Source organism: Cimex lectularius, unplaced genomic scaffold, assembly GCF_000648675.2.
Source record: "Cimex lectularius strain Harlan isolate CLEC.00 unplaced genomic scaffold, Clec_2.1 scaffold472, whole genome shotgun sequence".
NCBI lineage: Eukaryota > Metazoa > Arthropoda > Insecta > Hemiptera > Cimicidae > Cimex > Cimex lectularius.
Window position 1 is genome coordinate 90,711 of NW_019393081.1, and position 12,826 is coordinate 103,536.

Genomic DNA, 12,826 nt, shown 5'->3' on the forward strand with positions numbered 1-12,826 from the left:
CAGATTTAAACGCACCCACGTTAATTTTCCATTGGTGCGCCGAAAATTGACTCACTTCCTTTTTTTTTTGTTAAAATCAAAAGAAATTGGCCTTGAGTCAGATTTAAACGCACCAACGTTGATTTTCCTATGGTGCACCGAAAATTGACTCACTTCCTTTTTTTAATGTTAAAATCAAAAGAAATTGGCCTTGAGTCAGATTTAAACGCACCAACGTTGATTTTCCTATGGTGCATCGAAAATTGACTCACTTCCTTTGTTAATGTTAAAATCAAAAGAAATTGGCCTTGAGTCAGATTTAAACGCACCAACGTTGATTTTCCTATGGTGCACCGTAAATTGACTCACTTTCTTTTTTAATGTTAAAATCAAAAGAAATTGGCCTCGAGTCAGATTTAAACGCACCCACGTTGATTTTCCAATGGGGCGTTAAAAAATGACTCACCCTGTATATCCGGTGTAGTTTTATAACTAAATTATTTAACAGTTCTCAGCAGAGTAAGTACATTTTTTTTCGAGGGTTCGCAAAAAATGACAACTACCTTTTTTTCCATCGAGACATCCCTTGTGTACCAAGGCCAAGGTATGTTCGGCATGCAAAGATTGCTCATTATGTCCCAATGAACTAAAAGGAATGACAATTCCTTGGCTCCGTATGGAGAGCGTATAGGAGGGGAAAAGGGTTAAAAATGAATGAAAAATTCTCTAAATCGAGTCAAGATTGGTCATACGCAGTTGACAAAGGAACTCTTACTTTTAGGACAAAGCTTGAAGGTGTCTTCGGCATGATGAGAAAAGTTGCACGATGTATACTAGTTAATTGAAGAGTGTCATTCCTTCAGTGAGACAAATCGACAAAAGCAGATTCTAAAGTTATCTATCAATCAAACGTGATCGATGGGTGGACCTTGGAGGGTCTAAATCGAAGAAATCGTACCATCCGATTAAGAATAGAAGAAGCCAAGTTGATCAATGGCCGAACGCATAAAATTTTACACATCGCTTATTAATTGTACATTCGGTTTTGAAATGTTGGATATTTGATTTGAAGGAATTTTTCCCGAGAATCTCGGGAAAACGATACATTTTGAAACGAGCCTGCCAACCCAAATCTCTTACCTTTGAAGTATATCCTCAAGCAAAGAGAATGTGAAATTTGTTTACAAAGTAATTCTCGGAGTGACAGTGCTGAATTGTACCCTTCAAAATATAATGAAATATTGAAATAAAATACCTTCTTATCTTTTAGTTGTTGGATTGTATTTTCAACTCAAAACCGAGTATTGAAGATGATGTAATTGTCAGGTACCGGACAAATGAAGGACATTCTTGTTATCAAAATTCCTGAATAATCCCAACTTAGAGAAATAAATAGTCCATTCGTGATAATTAGAAACACAACGGAGCACAAAAATAATTCGATTAATCAAGATGTTCGAATTATCAAGAGGAATAAAAAACATTATAAAGTTAATGTGCATTTTTAAACAAAATTTAGTTAAATTGTACATATATAAAACGTAAACATATTGGAAAAGTAGAAATAGATCAATTTTCAAATTGAACACTGTTATGCATTATTTTAAAAAACCTAATGTTTTTGTTTCAATATGACCTGGCGTACATTGTTTAAAATTCTAAATGTTTTTCCAATGTGACTAGTACTGATAACAAACTGACAAAACACTGACAGCCGATTGCCGTACATAACAAACAACAGAAAATTCAAATACACTTTAGGCTGAAAGGAAGAAACGAACACGTGGAAATTTAGAGGAAAATTACAAAGAAAAATTTAGTATTATCAAGAGTGAAACTGGCTCCATTTCGATCTTACTCGCTCCCCCCTCTCACTCGCTCACTCTCTCTCTCTCTCTCTCTCTCTCTCTCTCTCTCTCTCTCTCTCTCTCTCTCCTCCTCTCTCTCTCTGTTATATAAAATATTTTGAATAAAAATACATCGAATTTTTCGATTTACCTAAGTGACCTGCTGAAGTGTGCCTATTATCAAGAAATTCGAATTATCAAGTTTAGAATTAACAACAGTCAACACCTAAAAAGAGTATATAATGAACAAAATAAAACGCACAAAATATAGAAAGTAAGCAATGGCAAATAAAAATCTTATTGAAAAACATTTTAAACAATTTATTAATAAAACAAGAAAATAATGATAAAGTAAATTTCTCTTTCTTTTTTAAAAATTTAATTTAAATAAAGAGAAATTTCATTCCCTTTCCCTTTCAAAGGTGGTAGGGTACTTATTTGATTACTGTCAATCCGCCGTGAACCATGACTTTTTACGAGGGGTCACAACAGCAGAGGTCATATCAACCCTCGGAATGTCGGTCTTTTTGACAAAAAGCCCATTTGTAAGTATGTCAGGTTCGAATGCAGGGCCGCTGGATTCCAACCCCGGACCTTTACTTTACAGCAATGACCGCCGTGTCAACGCTTAAACCGTTGTGGCCACCGACGCTTCTAAACCATGACCTTTTCAGCACTATTTTTTATGATCTGACACTTCTAGTCTACCATGCAAGAATGGGCTGAATCCCCGGCTTCTATCCTGAAAGTGGGGCCCTTTTATGCAGGCGTTGTAATCCTATTCGTGATTCGAAATCACCTCATTGTCACTACGAAATAAATTGAATTGTGACAAAATAATATAACATAAACTCTAAGGCAAAAAACCTAGAAGCTAGTACTTTATAGTTAATTTAAAACTGTATGTATTTTATCGTTATATTAATTATAACATACTTATTTTAATGTAAACAAAATTAAACGAGATCAGAAATTTATGGGTTTTAATAAAAATTATTTAATTTGAAAGAATGATTTGAAAGAAAATGTAGAAAGAATCGTTTAAAGATAGATTGAAATTTAACTTATCAACTCAGTATAAGCCCCGCGGATGGTCTTTCGTTTCCTAGGCCTTGACCATGAAAGCGATCGGATTTCGTCTTCTGAAACAGAATCCCATTCTTCTAAAAGATTGGTTTGAAGTTGTTCAACGCCTGTTGAAGGCGGAGAACGGTGTCCTGATATAAGTGTTCTACGTGATTCGTGTTATGAAAACGTGCTGGTCGAGTCATTGCAGTAATCCCTACATCCTCCATGTAATGACAATTCAAGCTACATATGGTTCAAAGCCATAATGCATCAATAGGAAGTTGACCTCAATAAATGGACAAATAGGACCACAGATTCCAGAAGAACTTTGTCAATGTACATTACTGCAGTTGAAGGTAGCGTTATTTCTACTCCATACCTTAAAGCCAGAAACCCTTACCCGATGCAACGCCATGCGACGCTACACGATGCTACCCGACGAAAATCCAAACCCTGATTTTCCGTAAGGTTGCATTACCCCTGTGCACATCTACCCGATGCTATGCTACGCTAACCTACCCGACAATCTGCGATCCCCACTGTCCAGATTTTCGTCGGGTCGTATCGAGTACAGTCGAAGAAAAAGAACCGGACACTCATATTTTTATTCAAACTACATGTATTATTGTCGTTATATTAATTACAACATACTTATTTCAATATAAACCAAATTAACTGTGATTAAACATTAATTAGTTTTTATTTAAAAAATTAATTTTAATGGTTTGGTAGAAAATTAATCAAAACACCGGAATACGATTTGTTGATACAATGAATTTAACTAACAATTTATTGTACTCGCTTCGGCGGTACATATACTAAAATTGGAACAATTTATTACACGGTTTTGCTCATAAAATTTAATTAACAATTTATTTCATTGTTTTGCTCGTAAAATTACACCATTTTCTAATGTCGGGTAGCATGAGAACAGGACACTCATATTTTTTTAGTTAATTTCAAACTAAGTACATGTAATTTTGTCGTTATATTAATTACAACATGTTATTTTAATGTAAACCAAATTAAACGAGATCGAAAATGCATAAATTTTCATAAACATTGTTTTATTAGATGGTTAGGAGTAATTTTATTTAAAACAATTAAGTTTAACAAACAATTTATTAGATGGTTGTGCTCCTAAAATTTAGCTAACAATTTATTACAAGTTTTGCTCAAAATAGTGCATTAAGAACAAAAGATGCGTTGCGATTGTGATAATGATTATTGTGATAAACGCTGTGGACTGTACGCGACGTGTACTTGCGTCGGATAGATGTGCACACCCCACCAAAACGTGGCAAGGCGTCGGGTAGCATCGGGTAAGTGTGTTCCTGGCTTAACTGGCAGTCTTTGAAATGGCTGTGACTCAAGCATCTCACATAAAGCAAAGCTATATCCATGTCTTCTCTCACAAGTCTTGGTCATTTGATTGTTACAAACAAACCGGCACTCATCTGTGAACAGAACTCCTATGTTCAAGTGTCCAAGCAAGATGCTGATTTGTGAATAGACTCGATGCCTCTCTACTTGATGCAGGGCCTCTTGAGACTATGCTATTTTCATGAAGCCTTTTATTTTAGAGCTCACCCAAGGTAATGGTGATAAGAGCAACAAAACGTACATCCCTATCCGTCGAACCCGGAGGTCCACCATTCTCTTCGTTTGAACCCTCCAGGCCACTGTAGACCATCGTGGATGGTAGAGCGCCGCCCACACAAGGGACTGTCTGCCGTTGGCCGGAGCATCTGTCCAGGCGAAATCCTTTCGACTTAAAATCATACTTTAAAAAATAAGAACAATTAATTTTTTTATTCAAATTTAAAAATGAAAACAATTTTGAAAAACCAATTAACTCCCTCGACAAGTTGCCTCTGGATAGAATGAAATTGAGCAAATTTTCTTTATTTTTAATATAAAGAGTGCAAAATGTATTCACTATATAAAGATAAACAATAAGTTATATTATGTTCACGGTTTAAGTCACCTAATCTTAATAGTTAATTCTTATTGAAAATAAACAAATAAATACAAATGTCCGGCTTTTGTGTCTTTGAGTGAACACATTTTTACAATTGGAGCTTTAAAATTAAGTGTATTTTCTTACAATGAATAAAAATAAATAATTAAACAGATCAAAATATATAAAAAGGAATATTAATAAAATTTAAAAACTTTTAGTAGCTCTTTATTTCTAATTGAGCTTGTAATACGTTTTGGTTGCTTGTAATTCTCTCCCTTGAAGTTTTAATTTTTTTTAATAATCAAATAATTCCTAACGCGATTTGTTACCAATCATTTTCCAGTTGTCATCCTGCAGCAAGAAGCAATGCGTGTCTCAACATAACGATGAAAATATATCGCTGGCATTGCCAATTCGAATGAATTTGAATGGACCTAACGAGCCGGGGGACAATGACGTGTGTTGTGAAAAGGAGGGAAAACAGCATAATCATTCTGTTTACTCAAAACCAAGTTGGCAAAGATGATATGGCAGTTCCATTCGTACAATACGTGCTATTCCCTTTATTGGAATCGTTACCGAAATCATTTTGGACATGTTTACAACAGAACTGATCCAAACAAAACATTTTTTAAAAATGATGGCAGGATCTTTGAAGAGTAGAATTATATATATATATATATATATATATATATATAATTGAAGGAAAGAAGGAGAATGGTAAATCCAATCCCAATCCTGATGTCGTTGATTTAGAGAAAAGGAAAGATGGTGTCGATAGCAGAGAGATAGAGAAACGCGTATCTCGGAGAGTCGATAATTTGTCAGATTTGGCTTTTCTTTTGAATCCGTCATTGTGGCGATAATAAAGTCACCACAAAGTCTCCACATTGCCCATAATCTAACAAAGGTCTAGCCCAGTCATCATCGCAACCAACTGACCAATCTGTGCAAGTATCAACCACTGACTCGTGACTACGACTACTCTTTTTGTAGCCCCGGTTCTTTGCCAAAACCTCCCCGGAAGTAACTACGTGGGGCTCTGCCCTCTGGCTCCGTTACATTTCAATATTTTGGACAGGATTATCGAGAGTCCAAGGAAGACACGAAATGTGTTACCTGTGCTACCTCGGCCGGCCTTTAAACATACTCATTCTAATGGTTAAATGGTTCAATACAATTATAATACAATAATCCTTACATTAGTATATATATATAAAACACATTCAATAAAAACTATCATATTTTATTTGAGAGGCACCACCGGAAAATGTCATCTAATTATTATTTACTTTTAAGAAAATAGAAATGGAAAAAACACTATACAATATATATATATACACACATATATATATATATATATATATATATATATATAATTAGATGACATTTTCCAGTGGTGCCTCTCAAATAAAATATGATAGTTTTTATTGAATGTGTTTTTTAGTGGTTGAGGATTTTAAGGGTATTTTTTTAAAATCACTAACTTAAATATTGAAGAAATGGAAATTCTTTGAATAATTTCTTCGTAGGTATTTGGAAAGATATAAAGTCTCAGGCATAGTTGATTCTCAAAATTTGATTGCAATCTACAATGTAATAAAATATAGTTCAATTACATTATTATCTCACTGTTAGAAGACAAAAATTAGCTTCAAATGATATGATGCAAAATGATCCAATGGAAATATCAGTGTCAGTAGGACTTAGCAGAGAAGCTTTTGCGTATTGTGCGTCCCTGCGATAGCTCCCTAGGAGAGCCTGTATCAAAGAAGAGATCAAAATGACCCAATTAAGAATAGGTCATGTGAGGTTGACAATGAGTACATACTTTTATGTCCAGGTTAAAGTATGTGCTCAGATTGAAGATTGCTTGATGTGTGCCACCAGACATGAGCTCGTCAATTATTTGGATCTCCTGTTCTGATTTTTGAAGAAAACATGAGCTGTTTTATTTAAGATAGTGCGTGATTTTTTTATAGTTAATTTTGTGGAACTCAACTTGACTGGTAAGAATTAAATTTTCTTTTCCACACGCACCATCTTCAGAGAAAAATAACAAAACTCACAAATTATATACTAATTATATACTGGTAATCATATAATTAAATTTAATGTAAGCTATTAATAAAAAATATACCAAAATGCAATAGTAATACTTAGAACTGCTTTAAATTTACATACATTTTTTTAATAAAGTGGTTTGAGGTTTGTTACACGTTACGTGGAACCTGGGATTTTTTAATTGACTTTTCAATTTCCAATGTTTGTAATAATTTGTGATTTTGGAGCATGTTATGTTGTGTAGGATTGTGTGGTGATTAGTGACCGTTAATCGATAATTATTCAGAAATCGTGAGATGCGGTCTGGTGTGATGTAGGTTTCAGAAAAACATTTTCTTTATCGTGCCAACGTTCGATCTTTATTGAGATCATCTTCAGGGCTCAATTAAAATCGAAACGTTGGCACGATAAAAAAAATGTTTTTCTGAAACCTACATCACACCAGACCGCATCTCACGATTTCTGAATAATTAGTTGTGTAGGATTTTAATATGTGATGCGTAATCAAAAGTGTGTGCGTGTAGTGTGACGTCTTCAGTAAAGGTGGATTTATTTATTTAATTTATTTTTTTTGGTAATACCCTTGATGTTTTCTTGGCTACGTTGCCTGAATTTTTTGTAGGTGCGGCCGATGTAAACTACTTTGGAATTTAAAATTTGCCTATATTGGAAGTGAATATATATAATAGCGTGAACGTATATGAGAAGGGGGGTCATCAAAAAGAGTTGTTATAACCTGTAAGTGTATGAGAAATGGAGCAATTTCGAGCACTTCCACCATTCTATTTGAGTGAATGGAATGCAAATTGGAAGGAAGGTATTTTTGGGGGAATTAATATAAATACTATAATATATTAATAAATATTAATATAAATATACTCTGAAGTAATATAAATTAAAAACCTGCATACCTTGGGACTGAAATGAAGTGAATGAAAAATTCTCTGACCATCCCTCATTGGCCCAAGGATTGGCTATACGCATTTGACAAACGGGCACTAATTTTGGGAAAGCGTGCAGCGGTTGCTCGCTGAGACGCACATAATTGAAGGATGTCATTCCTTGACTCCATGGCTCCTCAGTGGACCGTATCGGCAAAGAAGCTTCCATAGATCAAGCAAATATGATCGATTGGTGACACTTGGAAGGTCTACATCGAGGTACAGATCATACCTCTCCCTTTAAGAATACGCCATGCGATATTGACCACATACATATCTTTTGGGCCAAAACCAACGTATTTGTTCGGTATGCATAATTTTGTACCTCCATTTGTCCCACTTTATTGATGTGTGTCAATTTTTGGCTCCAAGTAGAGAGCGTGTAGGATTACCTTGCGATACGAGAATTCTGTTTGAGCACGCCAGGGAGTATCACCTTTTTCGATTTTTGTAGAAAACAGAAATGTTTTATTTTATATAGTGCTTCCAACATTTCTATTTTTATGTCCCTGTTTGGGTATATGAAGAATGACAATGTGTATATTAGCGTGGATGCGTTTGAGAGGAACCACAGTCGAACAGTGAGTACCCCGTCGACTATCATTTATATTAGTGACACAGTAAGTGGAAAGGATGATGGAGGAATATAAATTCATGATAATTAATGGTGAGCAAGTTTCGAAGATTGTCGATATAGTGTTATATTGTGATGAACCGAATAGTTATTAATAAAGTGTGAAAAATGAATAATCAATTTTCTAATGTTGGAAATTGAAGAGATTGGAAGGAAAAATTCAAAATGATATTTCTAGATGAAAAATAATTGGGGTATAAAAATTTACCAACATTTTATCGTTTTAAATCAACCGGAATTTTAAAAAGAGATCTAATAATAATATTTACATGACATAATTTTACGCTTTTATATTGTAAATATTAATTTAAAAGAAGAATTCATAGGAATTATATTCTTCATAAGCGAATAACATGGAGAAAATTAGATATAAATTTAAAAAGTTTAATACTATTTCTGTCTGTTACTTATTATTAAGGGTTTTGTGGTTTGAAATTTTTTTTAGTTTAAAATTTACAATTTTCTGTGTTTGATGATAAAACACTACTAAACAAAGATGCCAAGATTTTAAGGAAAAATTCTCAAAAACAATACAAGTTTGCATAATTTAAAATGGATAATTTAAAACAACTCAAACAAGAAACACAACTACTTGAGATAAGAACCGAATTTTAATTAAAACGATCACCAATTTATAATTTCAAGAGCAACTCGAATCGGACTAAAAAATAATTAATCAACTTTCGATGCTGGAAATTGAAGAGATTTGGTAGAAAATTCAAATCATAAAGCAAGATATAAAAACCTGGGCATCTTCAAAAATCGTTCACTCGTGATACCCTTCGTGAAGCGATGATATCTCCGAAATTTCTTATCTGCATCGCAATCATCGTCTTAGCGGCAGAGGTAAATTAAAACTCACATGTTATAACCATTTTCTTTTCTTACTGAAAGTAATTATGGATAATTTTCTAAAGTTTAAAAATATATTAATATTATAATTTACCTATTGTAACTTTTTCTCTTAGTTGGGTCGATATGTTTCAAATCATGCTTCTTCAACATATCTGTTATCTTTACCCAAATGTACAAATGTAGAATAGATTTTCTAACCGTGTTAGTTTGTCATCATTGTCCGCCCAGTCTTGCTGGTTTTGTTTGTTTGGCACTTTTATACATTTTCTGTATATTGTTTTGAAAATCAAAATCAGACATTTTATTAAATTGCTAAATTTTGTAGTAAAATAATATTTCTTTATCCCGTCCAATCCAATTGTTCTATAATTTTTTATAGTATCATTTAAAAAATGATTTAATTTATTTAAAAATATATGCTTAAATTTTATAAATACTGTTGTTAAAATCGGTTGTTAGGATCTCATGTTTAAATGATTGCTGTGTGTGAGCCCCCCCCCGTACATATGTGATCTATAAATTTTCATTAACTGAAAAAATTAAACAATTTTTAAAAACAGTTCGTACATTTTGTAAGATTGTGTAAATAATTGAATAAAATAACTCAGTAAAGTTCATTTCACTTTTCGTTTCATTTTAAACATTAAGTTACAACTTTAATTTGTAGTGAAAATATCAAAAAGAATAATTTTGTTATGAAACATTTTTCAAAAGAAGACAAGCGCAAAGGTCAGCTAATAACATAAAATATTTAATATTAATTAAAAGGCAAATATTATTCTTATATTCCCTGGGCTTTTTCTTTGCAGAGCTTAAAAATGAATATATTACATAAAGTTTATTAATTTGTATTTATTTATATGCGCCATTACATGCCCGTATATGCTCTCTTAAATAAGGTGGAGAGATTGTTATGAAAAAAGTAAAAATTTTGTAAAAATTGATTGTAAAAGATATCCAGGATGTAAAATGTTATATTTTTAATATGGTGTTAACTTGTAGCTTAATTTAATAATTTTGGACTGAATAATTGTAGAATACAGTTTATCGAAAATTTTATCAGAAAAGTATTCAAAGTAGATTTAAAAAACAATGAATGGCAAAATTGACTTGATTTGCAAAAGCTTAGAATCTAATTTAGTGCTTCAGCAAACCTAGAACATTAAACAAATTATTTACCTTATTGTGAACATTTTTTTTAAGAAATACAAAAAATAATTTCCTATATATTACAAAGTTGCATTTTTATAAATATTTCTTCTCAATTTATAGTAGAAACCCAAACATTATATTATCTCATATCTTTCTTTTGACAGAACAGTTAATATAGAATATTTTGGACAATGCTTGGGCAAGACTAATGGGGTAGATAGGGCATAAGATCACTATGGAACTTTCTTCATTTCTGAAAAGTAATTTTTGGATAAATAATAAAAGGGATTTTATAGTGAATTTGGAGCGTACTAACGAAGATATAATACGGCTCATTTAAAATTGATGTAAGAACTTTAGTTAGAAAAGATTAGAAACGTTGCAATTGGAAAGTTTATTTAACAGTGTTTGTATATTTGTCATAATAACTAAAAATCATTGGTAGGATATTATGAAAATAGTAAAAACAAGTTACAACTTACAAATTTACGTTGATTAATGAGCATTTGTAATAAAATGATTTTTTGCTCAACGGCAGCAAAGTTTGAAAAGTTTCCAGGTTCTAAAATCGGAACAAACCTAGTCAAAGGTTTTTAACAAAGTTACATTTTGGGACTTGAAAAGTTGACGTTATATTGAAGAAAAAGAAAAATTACTATAGAAGTGTGCAAGAAGATTATAGGAATCAAAACAATCGAAAAATTACTTTGAAAATTGTTCTGACATGAGAAAAAAAGTTTGGATTTTCATTTTTATGTCGATAAATTTTTAACTTTACTTAAATTTCACTCACAGTAGAAATGTGTGGTGTTTAGCGACCCTAGTCAATGATTATTTGAAGATCGTGAGGTGCGGTCTGGTATCATGTAGGTTTTAGAAAAACATTTTCTTTATCATGCCAACGTTTCGATCTTTATTGAGACCATCTTCAGGCTCAAAGTGTTTGTTTTCCGTGTAGATGTATCATTCTTGTGTGTCGTGTTGAGACTGCCCAATGCACACGACACACAAAAATTACATATCTACACGGAAAACACTTTGAGCCCTGAAGATGATCTCAATAAAGATCGAAACGATGGCATGATAAAAATGTTTTTGAAAAAAGTCCATTTTTAAGTAATTCGGGTTATAATACAGGGCCGCTGGATTCGAACCCAGGACCTAAACCTTACAGTGATGAGTGCCGTGTCAACGCCAAAACCGTTGCGGCTACCGACCCCAGTGTTTATAGCAATAATTTTGCTGTACCGCTTCTGTTTTGTGACATTAAAAAAATATGTGTTGGTTTCAGTGCAATGCTGCTCGAGAACAATGGAACAAAGCGAAGGCAAAAACCTTGTTGCAAAAATTCAAGGATTGGATGAACAACAAGCTACAACAATTTAAACAGAAAGTGCTCAACGGAGTACAGAAGATGAAAAACTTTAAAGATTCGTTGATGAAAAAAAGTCTAACGTATATTCACGAGCCTGTCGTCTCCGTTGAGAAAGATTTAGCCACATGGAAACCCATGTTTCCTGAAAAGTGCATGACCACCGCACAAACCCAGCTCAAAGAAGTGAAGACTGCCAGCGCAAAGGAGTTCTTCAAGTGTGCTAACCTCACCAATGCTTTCGTAGATGCCGCCAAAATCTTCTCAGACTCGGTTGGAGTAGTATCGAAAATCACCCAAGTGTGTACCGACATTGTCAAAGCCGTATTCACATGCCAACCGATAGTTTCGCCCCATGGTTTTATGTGTGCCGTTCGTTACGTCATCAAGGTGATCCAAGAACTCAAAGAAGATGTTCCCGTCGTGAAACAGTACTTTGTAGATATGATAAGAGTTGGAAAAGATATGAAAGCCCAAGTGCAAACTTGTCTTCACCCGCCAAAAGCAAAGCTGCAGACAGACGTCAACAACCTAATCACATCTCTTCACACCTGTGTGGCATAAAGTTAAAAATAATCAATGATAATTATACATCAACGTTTCACTAATACATTTTTACGGACTGTACGTTACACCCTTTTTTACATGTTGCAAATAAATGAAAAACAATAGAATTACAACTCCCCATGTTTCATTATAAAGAAATCACAAATAAATACTGTTATAACCATATGTAATTTATTTATTTTAGAGAGAGAGAGTGAGAGAGAGAGAGAGAGAGAGAGAAAGGGGTGTATGCAAACTATATTTTCTATATTTTACAGTAAAAGGTTTTGTTTTGCAACACTATGAGTGGTCACCTCCACTTTTAATTCATTAACACCCTTATAAAATATTACAAATAAATATAAAACTATAGAAATACATTTCCCCATATTGTCATTATAAAGA

The 12,826-nt window shown here is 33.1% G+C and overlaps 1 protein-coding gene across 1 annotated transcript; it reads left to right on the forward strand.

Moving 5' to 3' along the window:
- The first annotated feature begins 9,173 nt into the window (after positions 1–9,173).
- On the forward strand, positions 9,174–12,607 carry LOC106669113. Its single transcript, XM_014398391.2, has 2 exons — positions 9,174–9,342; positions 11,795–12,607. The coding sequence occupies exons 1-2, from the start codon at positions 9,289–9,291 to the stop codon at positions 12,437–12,439; spliced, it is 699 nt and encodes a 232-aa protein (XP_014253877.1). The 5' UTR covers positions 9,174–9,288; the 3' UTR covers positions 12,440–12,607.
- The last annotated feature ends 219 nt before the right edge of the window (positions 12,608–12,826 follow it).